The sequence below is a fragment of the Oncorhynchus mykiss genome, chromosome 21, assembly GCF_057628025.1.
Source record: "Oncorhynchus mykiss isolate SJ-2025 chromosome 21, ASM5762802v1, whole genome shotgun sequence".
In the NCBI taxonomy this organism is placed as follows: Eukaryota; Metazoa; Chordata; class Actinopteri; order Salmoniformes; family Salmonidae; genus Oncorhynchus; species Oncorhynchus mykiss.
In genome coordinates this window covers 34,260,882-34,280,838 of record NC_143042.1, presented here as the reverse complement: position 1 = coordinate 34,280,838, position 19,957 = coordinate 34,260,882, and the positions used below count along the sequence as shown (strand labels likewise).

Sequence of the window (19,957 nt, the reverse complement as noted above, 5' to 3'; positions counted from 1 at the left end):
TACGACTACCTCACCTCTGTACCCCACACATACAATGACAGTGCCTTCAGAAAGTATTCATACCCCACATTATTCCACAGTTTGTCATGTTACAGCCTGAATTCAAAATGAATTAAATAAATAAAATATTCTCAGCAATCTACACACAATAACCCATAATGGCCCAAATAAAATACAGAAATATCTCATTTACGTACGTATTAGCACCCCTGAGTCCATACTTTGTAGAAGCAACTTTAGCAGCGATTACAAGTGAGAGTCTTTCTGAGGAAGTCTCTAAAAGATTTCCACACCTGGATTGTGCAACATTTGCCCATTTCTTTTTTGATGTCATAAATACACAAACAAGAAAACAGCGAGTTGCAAAAATAAATGGCTTCCAATAATTTCATTAACCTAACTGTACAATTTCAAACTAATGCAGCCGCTCTACAGTTTTCCAAATGTACAGTATTATGCAACTAAGTAACAGTATTTTACTTTATAAAGTTACTAGTTGCAGTGTTCTCATTGTTGTATAATGCAGGATGTACTGTAAAAGTACTGTAAATAAGTTATCACAGAGAGTTCCCAGCCCATACGAGTACTGGGAAAGGGGAAGATGACGTTAGATAATATTACACACATCAGTGTTATAATCTTCCCATGACTGTTTAGTGTTGGAAAACTCCCAGATGGTGTCAGTGCTTCCCCTCTAGCATTAAGAAGGCACTTCCACAAGGTCAAATGGGTCATGAGCAAGAAGAGGAGAATCAGCATCAGACTGAACAACTCCAGTTAAAGTTTGGGAATGTTTAGAATCAGGAATTAGAGTAGGATCTCTTTGAGAGAACGTTTGAGTATTCAGATGTGATTTCATGTAGGCCAGGTTTAGGGTCAATTGGAATTGGAAATGAAGGCAGTCAATTCAGAAAGTAAAATTCAATTAAACATTTACATTTTTTTAAAGGTAATCTACTTTCAATGACTTCTTAATACCTATACTGAACAAAAAATATACACGCAACATGCAACAATTTCAAAGATTTTACAGATTTACAGTTAGTAGGAGAAAATCTGTCAATTTAAATACATTTGTTAGGCCCAAATCTATGGATTTCACATGACTGGGAATACAGATATGTATCTGTTGGTCACAGATACATTAAAAAAATGGGCCTCACAATGGGCCTCAAGACCTCATCACAGTATTTCAGTGCATTCAAATTGCCATTGATAAAGTGCAATTGTGTTCATTGTCCATGGCTAATAACTGCCCATACCATAACCCTACCGCCCCCATGGGGCACAGCAACAAACCGCTCGCCCTCACAACGCCATACACGTGACGTGGTATGCGGTTGTGAGGCAGGTTGGACGTGCTGCCAAATTCCCTAAAACGATGTTGGATGCGGTTTAAAGTAGAGAAATTAACATTAAACTCTGGCAACGGCTCTGGTCAACATTACTGCAGTCAGCATGCCAATTGCACGCTCCCTCAAAACTTGAAACATCTGTGGCATTATGTTGTGTGACTGCACATTTTAGAGTGGCCTTCTATTGTCCCAGAACAAGGTTCACCTGTGTAATGATCATGCTGTTTAATCAGCTTCTTGATATGACACACCTGTCAGGAGGATGGATTATCTTGGCAAAGGAGAAATGCTCACTAACAGGGATGTAAACAAATTTGTGCACAACATTTGAGCAAAATACGTTTTTGTGTGTATGGAACATTTCTGGGATCTTTTATTTCAGCTCATGAAACATGCTACCGACACTTTACACTTGCCGTTTATATTTTTGTTCAGTGTAAGTAGAAACAATTTATTTCAAAAGTTTTCAATCTTTCTATTTTAAATTAACATGGGCCTCCGGAGTGGCGCAGTGGTCTAAGGCACTGCATCGCAGTGCTAGCTGTGCCACTGGAGATTCTGGGTTCAAGTCCAGGCTCTATCACAGCCGGCCGCGACCGGGAGACCCATGGGGCAGCAGACGATTGGCCCAGCGTCTTCCGGGTTAGGGGAGGGTTTGGCCGGCAGGGATGTCCTTGTCCCATCGCGCACTAGCGACTCCTGTGGCGGGTGCAGTGCACGCTGACATGGTCGCCAAGTGTACGGTGTTTCCTCCGACACATTGGTGTGGCTGGCTTCCAGGTTAAGTGGGCAATGTGTCAAGACGTAGTGGGCCTTGGTTGGGTTGGTTTGTGTTTTCGAGTACGCATTCGCCTCTCCCGAGTCCGTGGGGGAGTTGCAGTGATGAGACAAGACTATAACTACCAATTGGATACCACAAAAAAGGGGTAAATAATTTAAGAAAAATGAATTACAAGAAAAACAAAAAAAATCATCACTTCCTGAATTAAGTTCCTTCAATTCAAATTGACCGCAACCCTGATGAAGGCCTATCACCGTTTAACATGCTTTCATTTACTTGATTTAACTCTCTTACATAAATATTAAGACCTTTTACTTAGTACTTTGTTGAAGCACCTTTGGCAGCGATTACAGCCTTCAGTCTTCTTGGGTATGACGTTACAAGCTTGGCACACCTACAGTGGGGCAAAAAAGTATTTAGTCAGTCACCAATTGTGCAAGTTCTCCCACTTAAAAAGATGAGAGAGGCCTGTCATTTTCATCATAGGTACACTTCAACTATGACAGACAAAATTAGAAAAAAAATCCAGAAAATCACATTGTAGGATTTTTTATGAATGTATTATTTGGTCACCTACAAACATGATTTCTGGCTCTCACAGACCTGTAACTTCTTATTTAAGAGGCTCCTCTGTCCCCCACTCGTTACCTGTATTAATGGCACCTGTTTGAACTTGTTATCAGTATAAAATACACCTGTCCACAACCTCAAACAGTCACACTCTAAACTCCACTATGGCCAAGACCAAAGAGCTGTCAAAGGACACCAGAAACAAAATTGAAGACCTGCACCAGGCTGGAAAGACTGAATCTGCAATAGGTAAGCAGCTTGGTTTGAAGAAATCAACTGTGGGAGCAATTATTAGGAAAGGAAAGACATACAAGACCACTGATAATCTCCCTCGATCTGGGGATCCACGCAAGATCTCACCCTGTGGGGTCAAAATGATCACAAGAACGGTGAGCAAAAATCCCAGAACCACACGGGGGGACCTAGTGAATGACCTGCAGAGAGCTGGGACCGAAGTAACAAAGCCTACCATCAGTAACACACTACGCCGCCAGGGACTCGCATCCTGCAGTGCCAGACGTGTCCCCCTGCTTAAGCCAGTACATGTCCAGGCCCGTCTGAAGTTTGCTAGAGAGCATTTGTATGATCCAGAAGAAGATTGGGAGAATGTCATATGGTCAGATGAAACCAAAATATAACTTTTTGGTAAAAACTCAACTCGTCGTGTTTGGAGGACAAAGAATGCTGAGTTGCATCCAAAGAACACCATACCTACTGTGAAGCATGGGGGTGGAAACATCATGCTTTGGGGCTGTTTTTCTGCAAAGGGACCAGGACGACTGATCCGTGTAAAGGAAAGAATGAATGGGGCCATGTATCGTGAGATTTTGAATGAAAACCTCCTTCCATCAGCAAGGGCATTGAAGATGAAACGTGGCTGGGTCTTTCAGCATGACAATGATCCCAAACACACTACCCCATAGAAAATCTTTGGAGGGAGTTGAAAGTCCGTATTGCCCAGTAACAGCCCCAAAACATCACTGCTCTAGAGGAGATCTGCATGGAGGAATGGGCCAAAATACCAGCAACAGTGTGTGAAAACTTTGTGAAGACTTACAGAAAACGTTTGACCTCTGTCATTGCCAACAAAGGGTATATAACAAATTGTTGAGATAAACTTTTGTTATTGACCAAATACTTATTTTCCACCATAATTTGCAAATAAATTCATTAAAAATCCTACAATGTGATTTTCTGGATTTCTTTTCCTCATTTTGTCCGTCATAGTTGAAGTGTACCTATAATGAAAATTACAGGCCTCTCATCTTTTTAAGTGGGAGAACTTGCACAATTGGTGGCTGACTAAATACTTTTTTGACCCACTGTATATTTGGGGAGTTTCTCAAAATTTTCTCTGCAGATCCTCTCAAGCTCTGTCAGGTTGAATTGGGAGTGTCTCTGCACAGCTATTTTCAGGTCTCTCCAGAGATGTTCGATCGGGTTTAAGTCCGGGCTCTGACTGGGCCACTCAAGGACATTCCTACACTGTCTTGGCTGTGGGTCGTTGTCCTGTTGGAAAGTGAACCTTTTCCCCAGTCTGCGGTCCTGAGCACTCTGGAGCAGATTTTTTTTTTTCTGAACTTTGTTCCATTCATCTTTCCCTCGATCCTGACTAGTCTCCCAGCCTCTGCCGCTGAAAAACATCCCCACAACATGGCGCTGCCACCACCATGCCTCACCGTAGGGATGGTGCCAGGTTTCCTCCAGGCGTGATGCTTGGAACATGGCGCCGACAGAGATGGTTGCCTCGCTTTGCGTTCTTAGGAAACTATGCAGCATTTATTTTTTTATGTATTATTTATTACATTGTTACCCCAGCAAATCTTAAGTCTTATTACATACAGTCGGTCTTCTGGTCAGGCTTCGTAAATGGGCACATCGCTCACCACTCCCGAGTATACTACTCGCCAATGTCCAGTCTCTTGACAACAAAGTAGACGAAATTCGAGCAAGGGTTGCCTTCCAGAGAGACATCAGAGATTGTAACATTCTCTGTTTCACAGAAACATAGCTCTCTCGGGATATGTTGTCGGAATCGGTCCAGCCACCGGGCTTCTCCAAGCAACTACCTGCCCTCCATGACACCTACAGCAGCCAATGTCACAGGAAGTCTAAAAATATCATCAAGGATAACAACCACCCGAGCCACTGCCTGTTCACACCGCTATCATCCAGAAGGCGAGGTCAGTACAGGTGCATCAAAGCTGGGACCGAGAGATTGAGAAACAGCTTCTGTCACAAGGCCATCAGACTGCTAAACAGCAAACATTAACTCAGAGAAGCTGCTGCCCACATTGAGACCCAATCACTGGACACTTTAATAAATGGATCACTAGTCACTTTAAACAATGCCACTCTAAATAATGGCACTTTAGTAATGTCTACATATCTTACATTACTCGTATCACATGTATATACTGTATTGAGACACAATCACTGGACACTTTAACAAATTAATCACTAGTCACTTTAAACAATGGCACTTTAAATAATGGCACTTAAATAATGTTTACATATCTTACGTTACTCATATTACATGTATATACTGTATTTTATACCATCTACTGCACCTTGCCTATGCCGCTCGGCCATCGCTCATCCATATACTTACATGTTCATATTCTCATTCACCCCTTTAGATTTGTGTGTATTAGGTAGTTGTTGGGAATTGTTAGATTGTTTGTTAGATATTACTTCACTGTTGGAACTAGAAGCACAAGCATTTCGCTACACTCGCATTAACATCTGCTTACCATGTGTATGTGACCAGTAAAATTGGATTTGATTTGATTTGGCATTCAGGTTAAATCGTTTAATCTTGGTTTCATCAGACCAGATAATCTTGTTTCTCATGGTCTGAGAGTCCTTTAGGTGCCTTTTGGCTAACTCCATGCGGGCTGTCATGTGCCTTTTACTGAGGAGTGGTTCCGTCTGGCCAATCTACCATAAAGGCCAGATTGGTGGAGTGCAACAGAGATTGTTGTCCTTCTAGAAGGTTCTCCCGTTTCCACAGAGGAACTCTGGAGCTCTGTCAGAGTGACCATAGGGTTCCTGGTCACCTCCCTGACCAAAGCACTTCTCCCCCGATTCCTCAGGTTTGCCAGGCGGCCAGCTCAGAGTCTTGGTGGGTCCAAACTGTTTCCATTTAGAATGATGGAGGCCATCGTGTTCTTGGGGACCTTCAATGCTGCAGAGATTTTTTGGTATCCTTACCCAGATCTGTGCCTACGGACAATTCCATCGATCTCATGGTTTGGTTTTTTTCTCTGACATGCACTGTCAACTGTGGGATGTTAAATAGACAGGTGTGTGCCTTTCCAAATCATGTTCAATCAATTGAATTTACGACAGGTGGAGTCCAAGTTCTAGAAACATATCAATGATGATCAATGGAAAGAGGATGCACCTGAGCTCAATTTTGAGTCTCCTAGAAAAGTGTCTGAATACCTATTTAATTAAGGTATTTCTGTATTTAAAAAACATGTCTAATAGCCTGAAGGTCTACCGTAACCTCAACAGCACTCTCTGTGGAAGCACCATGGTGTAGCTATTTGCTGTACTTCTCTGGGTACATTGAGTTCAATACAAAACCCCAGTGTCTCATGGTTCTCACCCCCTTCCAGGACTTCCTCCAACCTATCAGAACTCTTGCAGCATGAACTGACATGTTGTCCACCCAATCAAAGGATCAGAGAATGAATGTAGTACTGAAAGCATAAGCTACAGCTAACTAGAACTGCAGTGCATAAAATGTGATGAGTAGTTGACTCAAAGAGATCAAAAGACAAAAGTTGAACAGTTTTGAACAAAATAATTTCTTTAAAAATTAAGGAGAAGCAGCAGAGAGAGAGAGAGAAAGAGAGAGAGAGATTTCATTGTTTGCTGTACACTGTACTGCATGGATGTAGCGGGTTTACTAACGTGTTACTTCTAGTAGCTATGTTCTAGTAGCTATGCTGTTAACTAATATGGTGACAACGATTTAGGCTGTTTGTAGCGGTTAGCGGTTATGGTATGAAAGTTTGGCTTGGAAAGGTTTTTTCACCTGGTCACAGACAGCTGTTTTGTTGTGCATTGAAGTCCACAAGCGAAGGGAAAAGGTGAGAGGAGAGCGCGTAGATGCAAGAAGGAATATTACAAAGAGCAAAGAGATGATGCTGTTTCTATGTGGCTGCTATGAAAGTGTACTGTGTGTGAGAGTGATCAGGAGTGTATTCATTCTGCTGAAAAAAAAAATTCTTAAACAGAAGCAAACAGGCCAAAATGTAAATAAACCTACCAGAATTTGTCCAATAGAAACTCTTGTTTGCAACTGTTGGACTAATGATTACACCTAGATCAGCTGGGGGGGGCTCGGAGCGATGCCACCCCGGGGTGACCCCGGGGAACAAGCTTTTTTTTCCCGCAGGGAGTAGGTTTTTTTTGCACCGAACAAGAGCTCACAGCACAGAGCAGGAGATATGAAGTGCAGATAACAAACCCTTAAGAGACACCATGGAAAAATATTTAACAGGGATGAAAAGAAAGGCGGAGAGAGACGGAGATAATGAGACAAACGTAAGTCTCCCGAAAGCTAAGACGAGGAAATGTGACGAAGCTTATGTAGCGCTTGGCCCTCTGGCTTCACTGTGACTACGGTGGGAGACGAGGAAAGACCGGTATGTTTACTGTGTCTAAAAATGTTGGCAGCGGACAGCATGGAGCCAAATAAATGAAGGCGTCACTTAAAGACATTACACCCCAATCACGCTGATAAGCTGCTTGAGTTTTTTCAGCGAAAACGTGCCGAATATTGCCAACAATCCTCCCGCTTTGTGAATGCTACTTCAGTAAACCAGCGAGCACTGTTAGCATCCTATAAGGTGGCGTACCAAATTGCTCAGTGCAACAAAAAAAACACTCCATAGCAGAGGAGCTGATACTGCCTGCAGCATTAGACCTGGTCTCTGTCCTGCTGGATGACGCAAGTGCTGCAAAAATAACAACTATCCCTCTGTCCAATGACACTGTCGCCAGACGTATAAATGACATTGCTAACGATCTTAAAGAACAGCTGGTAGATAAACTCAAAGACAAACGTATTGCCTTACAGTTTGATGAAGCAACTGACAGCAACAAAGACTGTTTGTTTATCTCTTATGTACGTTTTGACATGACAAACTCCCTGTGTGAGGATCTACTTTTTTGTAAATATGTCAGAGACAGAGCCACAGCTGAAGAGCTATTCAAAATGCTGGACTGCTTCCTGACTGAGAATGGGCTAAAGTGGGAGAACTGCATTGGTGTTTGCTGTGATGGTGCACAGACCATGGCATGAGAATGGGATGAGAAAAGGACTTTGGGCACTCATCAAGAAGACCTCACCTAATGCTGAGTGGACACACTGTGTTATACACAGAGAAGCACTGGCATCAAGGCACCTTTCCTCTGAATTAAGTGAGGTTATGACTAACATTGTAGGTGTAGTTAATTTTATAAAGACCAGACCACTAAAAACAAGAGTCTTCTCTGCTATCTGTGAGGAGATGGGAGCTGAACATCAAGCTGTGCTGTTTCACAGTGAAGCAAGGTGGCTGTCACGAGGAAATGTCTTGTCCCGAGTTTTTGAGCTCAGAGAGCAGATAAGAATGTTTTCGGAACAGGAGCACAAGTATAACCTCGCAGAAAAATTTTGTGATGAGAACTTCCTGGCAAAACTGGCCTACCTGAGTGACATATTTGGAAAGCTAAATGAACTAAATCTACAGCTTCAAGGGAAAGATAAACACCTCCCTCAGGTCAGACAAGATCAGCTCTTTCACTCGAAAGCTTGCAATGTATGGCAGGCGACTTGATGAAGGAAATACTGATTCATTCGAGAACCTGCATGAATTTGTTGACACTACTGACTATGATGCCACCTCAGTGATCCCATATATTAAGGAGCATATTTCATCACTGATGGGATTCTTTAAAAAGTACTTCCCTGAAAACCGTTCCCAAAATGACTGGGTGAGAGATCCTTTCAATGCACCAGCTTCAACTGGTTTCAGCTCTGCAGAGGAGGACCAGTTCATTGATATGACGTCTAACTCCACATTGAGACTGAAGTTCACATCACAGACACTGAGTGAATTCTGGCTGAGTGTAGAGAGGCAGTATCCACTCTTAGGGCAGAGGGCCATGGGCATTCTTCTTCCTTTTGCAACATCTTATCTTTGTGAGACTGGCTTCTCTGCTGTTGCTGCACTGAAGACCAAGTACAGGTCCCAGCTAAACATTGAGCAGGAGCTGAGAGTTGCAGTATCATGCTTAAAACCCCGCTTCGAAAAGCTGTGCTCTGCAAAACGTGCTCATTGTAGCCATTAATCCTGAATTCCTCATTTTGATTTAAAAAAAATCAGCACAAATTGTTTTATTCATTTTTGTTTTATAGGTCAAAGTGTTTCAAATATTGTGCTCCTGAGTTAATGTTGCTGATCAATTTGAATTTCTTATTATTTATTGATTATATTTTATTTTATTTTTCAGTTTCAAATGGTCAAAAAAAATACAGTTTAAATTGATTTAATTTGATAGATTTTCTTTTATACATTTCAGGCAAATTTATGCACTTTAAGTATTTTCTGTTACAGACTAAAAAACAATGTTAATAAAGTTATTCTTTGTTGTAAGTTGATCTATATTTCTTTCTTTTCTCTTTTTTTCTTTTCTTTAATGTTAATAAGGATACAATGTTATGCAGAGGTGTACTTATAACAATTGTATAGACAAATTATACTATTTACAGTCGCGGCGGAGAGTTGGGGGGCGCAAAATGTTTACTTCTTCCTAGGGGGCGCGTAACAGTAAATCATTGAGAAGCACTAGGTTACAGCCTTATTCTAAAATAGACTGAATTAAAGCATGTTATCATCAATCTACACATAATATCCCATAATAACAAAGCGAAAACAGGTTTTTAGAAATTGTAGCAAATGTATAATTAAAAAAAAACACATACCTTATTGACATAAGTATTCAGACCATTTGCTTTGAGACTCGAAATTGAGCTTGGGTGAATCCTGTTTCCATTGATCATCCTTGAGATGTTTCTACAACTTGATTGAACATGTTTGCGAAAGGAACACACCTGTCTATATAAGGCCCACAGTTGACAGTGCATGTCAGAGCAAAAACCAAGCCATGAGGTCAAAGAAATTGTCCGTAGAGCTCCGAGACAGGATTGAATCAAGGCACAGATCTGGGGAAGGTTACCAAAAATTCTCCAGCATTGAAGGTCCCCAAGAACACAGTGGCCTCCATCATTCTTAAAGGTTCTGGAACCACCAAGACTCTTTCTAGAGCTGGCCGCCCGGCCAAACTGAGCAATCGGGGGAGAAGGACCTTGGTATGGGAGGTGATCAAGAACCCAATGGTCACTCTGGCAGAGCTCCAGAGTTCCTCTGTGGAGATGGGAGAACCTTCCAAAAGGACAACCATCTCTGCACCACTCCACCAATCAGGCCTTTATGGTAGAGTTGCCCAAGGGAAGCCACTCCACAGTAAAAGGTACATGACAGCCCAGTTGGACTTTGCCAAAAGGCACCTAAAGACTCTCAGACCCTGAGAAAAAAATATTATCCAGAGCCCTCAGGACCTCAGACTAGGTTGAAGGTTTTCCTTTCAACAGGACGACAACCCTAAGCACACAGCCAAGATAACGCAGGAGTGGCTTTGAGACAATTCTCTAAATGTCCTTGAGGCCCAGCCAGAGCCCGGACTTGAACCCGATCGAACATCTCGAAGCTCCCCATCCAACCGGACAGAGCTTGAGAGGATCTGCAGAGAAGAATGGGAGAAACTCCCCAACTACAGTTGTGCCAAGCTTGTAGCGTCAAACCCAAAAAGACTCAAGGCTGTAATCGCTGCCAAAAGTGCTTCAACAAAGTACTGAGTAAAAAGTCTGAATACTTATTTAAATGTCAAATCAAATCAAATCAAATTGTATTTGTCACATACACATAGTTAGCAGATGTTAATGCGAGTGTAGCGAAATGCTTGTGCTTCTAGTTCCGACAATGCAGTAATAACCAACAAGTAATCTAACTAACAATACCAAAACTACTGTCTTATACACAGTGTAAGGGGATAAAGAATATGTACATAAGGATATATGAATGAGTGATGGTACAGAGCAGCATAGGCAGGATACAGTAGATGGTATCGAGTACAGTATATACATGAGGTGAGTATGTAAACAAAGTGGCATAGTTAAAGTGGCTAGTGATACATGTATTACATAAGGATGCAGTCGATGATATAGAGTAGAGTATATACGTATGCATATGAGATGAATAATGTAGGGTAAGTAACATTATATAAGGTAGCATTGTTTAAAGTGGCTAGTGATATATTTACATCATTTCCCATCAATTCCCATTATTAAAGTGGCTGGGGTTGAGTCAGTGTCAGTGTCAGTGTGTTGGCAGCAGCCACTCAATGTTAGTGGTGGCTGTTTAACAGTCTGATGGCCTTGAGATAGAAGCTGTTTTTCAGTCTCTCGGTCCCAGCTTTGATGCACCTGTACTGACCTCGCCTTCTGGATGATAGCGGGGTGAACAGGCAGTGGCTCGGGTGGTTGATGTCCTTGATGATCTTTATGGCCTTCCTGTAACATTGGGTTACCTACACCAGGTGTCCTGGAGGGCAGGTAGTTTGCCCCCGGTGATGCGTTGTGCAGACCTCACTACCCTCTGGAGAGCCTTACGGTTGTGGGCGGAGCAGTTGCCGTACCAGGCGGTGATACAGCCCGCCAGGATGCTCTCGATTGTGCATCTGTAGAAGTTTGTGAGTGCTTTTGGTGACAAACCGAATTTCTTCAGCCTCCTGAGGTTGAAGAGGCGCTGCTGCGCCTTCTTCACGATGCTGTCTGTGTGAGTGGACCAATTCAGTTTGTCTGTGATGTGTATGCCGAGGAACTTAAAACTTGCTACCCTCTCCACTACTGTTCCATCGATGTGGATAGGGGGGTGTTCCCTCTGCTGTTTCCTGAAGTCCACAATCATCTCCTTAGTTTTGTTGACGTTGAGTGTGAGGTTATTTTCCTGACACCACACCCTCACCTCCTCCCTGTAGGCCGTCTCGTCGTTGTTGGTAATCAAGCCTACCACTGTTGTGTCGTCCGCAAACCTGATTATTGAGTTGGAGGCGTGCGTGGCCACGCAGTCGTGGGTGAACAGGGAGTACAGGAGAGGGCTCAGAACGCACCCTTGTGGGGCCCCAGTGTTGAGGATCAGCGGGGTGGAGATGTTGTTGCCTACCCTCACCAAATGTGATGTTTAATTTAATTTATTTTGCAAATATGTCTAAAAACCTGTTTTGCTTTGTCATTATTGGGTAGTGTGTGTAGATTGATGAGAGGGGGAAAAGATTGAATCCTTTTTAGAAATAAGGCTGAAATGTAACAAAATGTGGAAAAAGTCGAGGGGTCTGAATCATTTCCGAATGACCTGTATATATTGTATCTACTGTTTTCTAGTCAGTGCCACTCTGACATTGCTCGTCCTAATATTTATATATTCTTAATTTAATTCTTCTTCTTTGATATTTGTGTGTATTGCTGTGAATTGTTAGATATTACTACACCTTTGGAGCTAGGAACACAAGCATTTCGCTATTGATTTGATATTGCAGACGTATTACTCTTATTGTACATTCAACCTTTTATTGTTCCTAATGGCAAGCTTTGTGAAATCTCAACAAATATACAGGCTGTGTTGTAATGTGCTATAATGATTGGTACCTTGGTTTTTGTCTTTCTGTTTGTTTTTCTTCACAATAATATAGCAGCTGGATTAATATTGTATAATCATATATTTTTTTTTGGGGGGGGGGGGGCATACAAGAAAATCAAACCATTTAGACCTATTCAATTATTCAATTATTACATATAGATTATGCTTAAAGATTGTGTATCTTCTCCTTAGCTTAGAAGGTACTTTTTGACCACATTTATGGTGAATATATAATGAAATCCATGAAGCAAGAAAATATCAGAATAAATGTTTTTTTGTTGCTTTTTAATAAAGGTGATAATCATTTGTCTTGGCCTCAAGCAAGCAGACATAACATCAACACAACAATCACATCAGAAACCCAAGCCAATTTACAACATTTATTCTGGACAGATTGTGGATGTTTTTTAGTTAAAAAATTAAATATATAGTGTGCTTCCTTATGTTCAGAACTAGTTTCAATGAGATAAATGAATGATCTACATGTGGTTTACCCTCTTAGGACAGAACATGGGCACAGTTGTGTCGTTGCCACACAATCTGTTCACATTCACACTGGTGTGCAACCCTGCTAATCATTAACCTTCTGAGATAAAAGGTATCTTTGGGATGCAAGAATACTTTTCCACAGTTAGTTGGTTCGTACAGATGGGAACACATCTGGTCTTGTTCCAGGTCGAGTACATCACAGACGTTGCATTCTATCAAACAATGTTTTTGGGCCACGTCATTGACTGAGCAGACAGACATCAGATACCATAATGATGTGGTTAATTGATTTGTTGAGCACCTATCCAGGCGTTGTGAGATCTGGCATGCTTCTTGCAATGTAGTGGTGTAGTGGAGGGTATACCCATTTCACATATTTTCAGTGGGCATTGCGCATGCTCACTTCTTAATAATCCCCACAATGCGTATGAAAGTAGTGCAGGGGAGGTATACGCCATATCAATTAATAAGGCTGATGGAACAGATCAAAATGTTTTGTTTAAAATGTTGATAAATGAGTATTTCTTCCCAATTTCAGCTCAGTAATGTGCACATAGCGGTAGGCTGTGTGAGAATGTTCTAAAATGCCATTTGCAGGAGGAAACACCATTCTAAAATGCGCACCAAATAATTGCTTCCATGTTTCTATGGTGGGAGTTTGGCTATAGGCCACTTTCAAACAAGGTAAGACACCTCATAATATGAAGTATAATGTCCAGGTTGCAAACAATTAAACAACAGGAAAAATATACGACACTGATGATGGGTCTAACCATCTTATGGTAGATGGAAGGCTTTCTAAAAAACCTTCTGAATTAAATGTTAACTAGCAAAGTATCCTATTGTCACGCACTGACCTTAGAGATCCTTATTAATTCTCTATGTTTGGTTAGGTCAGGGTGTGACTCGGGTGGGAAAGTCTATGTTTTCTATTTCTTTGTTTTTGGCCGCGTGTGGTTCCTAATCAGAGGCAGCTGTCGTTGTCTCTGATTGGGGAGCATATATAAGTTGTAATTTTCCTTTGGGGTTTTGTGGGATCATGTTTTATGTTTAGTTTTCTTAGTGGTACAGAACTGTGTGCTTTTGTTTTGGTGTCTTTGTTATTTTGTTTTGGTGTCTTTGTTATTTTGTTTTGGTGTCTTTGTTATTTTGTTTTGGTGTCTTTGTTATTTTGTTTTGGTGTCTTTGTTATTTTGTTTTGGTGTCTTTGTTATTTTGTTTTGGTGTCTTTGTTATTTTGTTTTGGTGTCTTTGTTATTTTGTTTTGGTGTCTTTGTTATTTTGTTTTGGTGTCTTTGTTATTTTGTTTTGGTGTCTTTGTTATTTTGTTTTGGTGTCTTTGTTATTTTGTTTTGGTGTCTTGGTTATTTTGTTTTGGTGTCATCAATAAAAAGACGATGTACGCCTACCACGCTGCGCCTTGGTCCACTCTTCATTCTACAAACGAGAGCCGTTACACCTATGTCTACCAGTGGCCAATTGTTTTGCTTTACTCCAACTCAAACACCGCTAACCAAACAATAGTGCTAGGTGCCTGCGCACTTGAATTAGAGGTTAACTACACACAAAAAATTTAAATGTATTTTATTTTAACCAGAGCTGAAAAGTGGTCTCCGAATGTGGTTTAACCATTTTTGTGGAAACCTGAAAAAATGTGGAAAAATCTGAATCATGTGAAAATATGTCTGACTTAGTTGACAGCCTCATTTATCTGTTTCACAGGTAAGCCTACTATTAGACTATTTGCCCAGTACCGCTTTGGTTGGCCTGACTGTGAAAGACCAATATAGGATTTATCATTTTAGGTCATTCTGTTTCTCATAGAATCTTTCACACAGGGCGCCTTTGGAAAATGTTTGGCAAAATTAGAGTGTATCCAGGCAACACTACACCACTGGTAGTCAGCCTGGAATTTAGCCATAATGTTGACCCTGGGGAACTTCCAGGCTTGACAGTATCAGGACGTGCAGGAAAACATGCACTACATGACCAAATGTATGTGGACACCTGCTCGTCGAACATCTCATTCCAAAATCATGGCATTAATATGGAGTTGGTCCCCCCTTTGCTGCTATAACAGCCTCCACTCTTCTGGGAAGGCTTTCCACTAGATGTTGGAACATTGCTGCCGGGACTTGCTCCCATTCAGCGACAAGAGCATTAGTGAGGTCGGGCACTGATGTTGGGCAATTAGGCCTGGCTCCCAGTTGGCCAATTCATCCCAAATTCATCCCAAAGGTGTTCGATTGGTTTGAGGTCAGGATTCTGTGCAGGCCAATCAAGTTCGTCCACACCGATCTCCACAAACCATTGCTGTATGGACCTCGCTTTGTGCACGGGGGTATTGTTATGCTGAAACAGGAAAGGGCTAATGCCCCCGTGCACAAAGCGAGGTCCATACAGCAATGGTTTGTTGAGATCGGTGTGGACAAACTTGATTGGCCTGCACAGAATCCTGACCTCAAACCAATCAACACCTTTGGGATGAATTTGGGATGAATTGGCCAAACTTTTGCCACAAAGTTGGAAGCACAGAATCATCTAGAATGTCATTGTATGCTGTAGCGTTAAGATTTCCATTCACTGGAACTAAGGGGCCTAGCCTGAACTATGAAAAACAGCCCCAGACCATTATTATTCCTCCTCTACCAAACTTTAATGTTGGCACTAGACATTCAGACAGGTAGCGTTCTCCTGGCATCCGCCAAACCTAGATTCGGCCGTCGGACTGCTAGAACGGTGAAGCGTGATTCATCATTCCAGAGAACATGTTTCCACTGCTCCAGGCTCCTTGGCCTTGGAAACCCATTTCATGCAGCTCCAGACGAACAGTTGTAGTGCTGATGTTGCTCCCAGAGGCAGTATGGATCTCGGGTGTGTGTGACAGATGATTTTTACGCGCTTCAGCACTCGCCGGCCCCGTTCTGTGAGCTTGTGTGGCCTACCAATCTGCGTCCGAGCCGTTGTTGCTCCTAGACATTTCCAATTCATAATAACAGCACTTATAGTTGAGCGGGGCTACTCTAGCAAGGCAGAAATTTGACAAACTGATTTGTTGGAAAGGTGGCATCCTATGAAGTTGCCAAGTTGAAGGTCACTGAGCTCTTCAGTAAGGCCATTCTACAGCCAATATTTGTCTATGGAGATTGTATGGCTGTGTGATCGATTTTCGTCTGTCAGCAATGGGTGTGGCTGAATGAGCCGAATCCACTAATTTGAAGGGTGTCCACATACTTTTGTTTATATAGTGTAAGTGGAAAGCCTGTGGTACTTCTCACCAGAGAACCCCAGCCCAGTCACCATTTTATCTCCACTAGTGCTGACCAAACGTCTGTCACCATGGGGCTCCGGTGTGAAGTTTTTGTTTTGCTGTTGTTTCCTCTGTTCTCCCAGGGGGAAGTGACCTCGTTCGTAAAATGCAGTCAGTTCTTTCTGAACCATGTTCCTCCTACGGTTCTCAGTGATCCTACAAACAATAATCGCTACCAGCAAATATGCCAGTGTCTCCTGGACAATAATAATAAACTGCAATATTACTATGCCACACTCTACGACACCAACAATAAGATTCCTGTGTATTCTGCCTATGAGCTTCAACATGCAGACATTGAACGAAAGGACTATTGGTATGTCGAACCTCAGGTAGGCACAGAATTGTATTTACTGACATGTATAACATTTGTTTTCACACCTTAACATTTTTGTAACAGTTTACTTGAAGTGGGTATACTGTACATAAGGCAGTATACCTTCATCAGTGCTTCAGTATTTTCCATAACAACCTTCAGTACACATTTATTCAATGTAATTCAAAAGGAGTTTTCAAATTAGATTTTTATTTATCCATTTTACAATGTTCATATTTATTTTTACGGCCACGGTACCCAACAGGCACAGGCTTGCATTTATTGGGATGACTCATGCACTGGAGGCAGCTCTGCATAATTGTCACTAGCTGGCATAAAAGTAATAAAATCTGATTTTAAACCTTACCCCAACCTTAACCCTAACCTTAACCACAATGCTAACCCTAATGCCCAACCCTAACCTTAAATTAAGACCAATAAGCACATTTATGTTTTCACGAATTTTACAATATAGCCAATTCTGAGTTTGCAGCTGACCCATCTAGAGAAAATCGCTCAATTCTGCCTCCAGGGCAATATTCATGACAATAAATGTCAACATACAGGCTGGGAGCTGCACAGGGTTAGCAGAGGGTTAGCGATTAGTGACTATTGTACATCCTCTCTGATAACCTTTCAATTTGGTAGAATGCCACTGGGTAAACATTCCTTAGAATCATCATGAATTATTGTATTCAATTCTGTGATATCCGGGAGAAGGCGGATCTGAAATAAACAGAGTACCTGGCCTAGAGCGAGTTCTGAAGCATTAGGTATACTGCATGTTCTCTGCCAAGATATGCCAAAAACATGTTGTTATGGTATATTGGGGGGTTGGGTACTGTGGTTATAAAAAATTAAATACATACATAAAGATCTACTTGAAGGGACTATTCTTTTTTGAAAACTCCTTATGAATGATGTTGAATAAATGTGGTAGGAAGTTTGTTATGAATGATATTGCAATGCCCATGAAGGTGTTCATGTCTTGAATGTACCCCCTTCAAGTAAAGTGTAACCTAAATGTCTATATATTAATGTCTATATATTTGTTAGGAAACATACTGTATGTTGTGCATTCACCAACAAGGTACAGAGACAGAACAATGGTATATATTTTGTATTTTAAGTTTTACGTGCACGTCAGGCAAATCGCTGTAAAATTCAAACTTCATGAATTTCCCTTTGCCAAAGGTATCTACAGACTGATAAGAAAATGTGTTGCCTGTAATCAATTACTTTTCTTGACTCTCACAGCTCGATGGGGGTAGTCACCTCTGCATGAGTGGACTGAACCAAATCCCGTCCAACAATAGGGGTGATTACCAGGCCTTGAACCGAGACTACGAGAAATCTGGCTACGACAAGGGCCACCTCTACCCCGTCCATCACACCTCCACCCAGTCCTCCATGTTAGCCACCTCCACCCTGACCAACGCCGCACCCCAAGACCCAGGCTTCAACCGGGGCCAGTGGAGGGTACATGAAGAGGACCTCGCTGAATTACTGAATAACGCCTGCTCCAAGGCCTATGTGGTCACAGGTGTAGTTCCTGGTGACACCCAGATAGGTGATGGTGTAAAAGTGGCTAAGTACTACTGGAGCGCATACTGTTGTATTAGTAAGAGTCACACTACAGAGTCTGCAGGGTATGTTGGTCCTGATAACAATGGCAGAGTGCAAACGCTGACTGTGAAAGATCTGGAGACTAGACTCAGTGGTCCTGGATATTATGGTTCACCTTTCTATGTGTTCCAAGGTAGATGCTAATGCTATATCAGCTAGCTAATGCTAATTTAATCTTGAACAACACTATAATTGTAACAATGGTACATTTTTACTGTTTTTAACACGTGCAAATTGTATTTTTGTTAAATAAAATACCAAATGTTCATCATAATAAGACAGCTGTACCTCCAATATGTGTGAATTACATGACTAGATAATGACAAGGATGCTATTTGATGTAAATTAATATTAAATATAAAAACTTGAGAAATATTCTGTAAATATTAGTAGATGATCATTAACATTTTATTATCTTAAAACATCATGTGTACCGTTCAGTAGATTAAATTCCTTTATATGTCAATTGACATACTATCAAGTTTCAAGTTTTATTAGTCATACGGACAGGATACACATGGTACTGTATACACCGTCCAATGAAATGCTTACTTGCAGGTTCCTTCTCAACAATGCAACAACTATAACAAATAATGAAAGATTAGAATATGAACATAAAGTAAATGGCTCAGTAGAATATAATAAATAGGTTAGCATAAGTATAATACAGGAAGGCACTATTTTTAGTCCAATATATACACGTGTTTTGGGGAAGGGGGGGATTGGGGGGCAAGTGTTTAAACGGTGCACTATTTAGCAATAATGATAAGAGTCTGGTAGCAGCAGTTGTGATGTGTGTGTAGAATGAATGTGTGTCATCCCGAAAGTTATACTTTTGAATCACCTGTCCATAGAACATTCTTCCAAGTCTTGATGATCCTCCAGGTGCTTCCGGGTGCTTTGTGTCAAACTTGAGTAAACTTTTTTGATGACATGGGTACCATTATGCCTGGCGAAAACCAAACACGGCATTCTACAATAAGAACCTCATACCAACGGTCAAGCATTGTGGTATTAGAGTGATGGTTTGGGGATGCTTTGCTGCCTCAGGACCTGGACAAATTGCCTTAATAGAAGGAACCTTGAATTCTGCTCTGTATCACTGAATTCTATAGGAGAATGTCAGACTATCCGTATGTGAAGCATAGCTGGGTCATGCAGCAAGACAATGATCCAAAACACACAAGTCTACATGAAAATGGCTAAAAAGCACCACATTTTGAGTTTTGGAATGGCCTAGTCTTTAAGGGTCAATGCTGGAGACGAGAAGCAGGTACAGAGAGTGAACATTTAATGAAACACAGACATGAAACAGAACAGGAACAGCGTCTGGACAGGGGAAAAATATTGACATCAATGCTGACACAGGGAACAAAGTGAGGAGTAGACAGATATACAGGTGGTAATCAACAAAGTAATGGATTCCAGGTGAGTCCAGTGTTTCACAGCTGCACGTAATGATGGTGACAGGTGTGCGTAATGAAGGGCAGCCTGGTGCCCTCGAGCACCAAAGAGAGGGAGCTGGAGCAGGCGTGACATAGTCAAAGTCCAGACCTAATCCCAATTGTGATGTTGTGGCAGGAGTTGAAAGGAGCAGTTCATGCTTGAAAGCCCACATGAAATCTCTGCATGTGTGGTTCCCACTGTGAAGCATGGAAGAGGAGGTATGATGGTGTGGGGGTTATTTCTGGTGACACTGTCTGTGATCTATTTAGAATTCAAGGCACACTAAACCATCATTGCTGCCAAATCATT

General features: G+C 41.6%; 1 protein-coding gene across 1 annotated transcript; it reads left to right on the top strand.

The window, feature by feature from the left end:
• Window positions 1-15,980: 15,980 nt before the first annotated feature.
• LOC110500406 (endonuclease domain-containing 1 protein-like) lies at window positions 15,981-18,476 on the top strand. Its single transcript, XM_021577766.3, has 2 exons — window positions 15,981-16,592; window positions 17,834-18,476. Exons 1-2 carry the CDS (start codon window positions 16,290-16,292, stop codon window positions 18,344-18,346), a joined length of 816 nt encoding a protein of 271 aa, XP_021433441.3. The 5' UTR covers window positions 15,981-16,289; the 3' UTR covers window positions 18,347-18,476.
• The last annotated feature ends 1,481 nt before the right edge of the window (window positions 18,477-19,957 follow it).

Bases quoted from the DNA above. Each gene is read 5' to 3' on its own strand.
- LOC110500406 (XM_021577766.3), top strand. From the start codon at position 16,290: ATGGGGCTCCGGTGTGAAGTTTTTGTTTTGCTGTTGTTTCCTCTGTTC. The intron at 16,593-17,833 runs GTAGGCACAGAA...TGACTCTCACAG, and splicing joins ATTGGTATGTCGAACCTCAG to CTCGATGGGGGTAGTCACCT.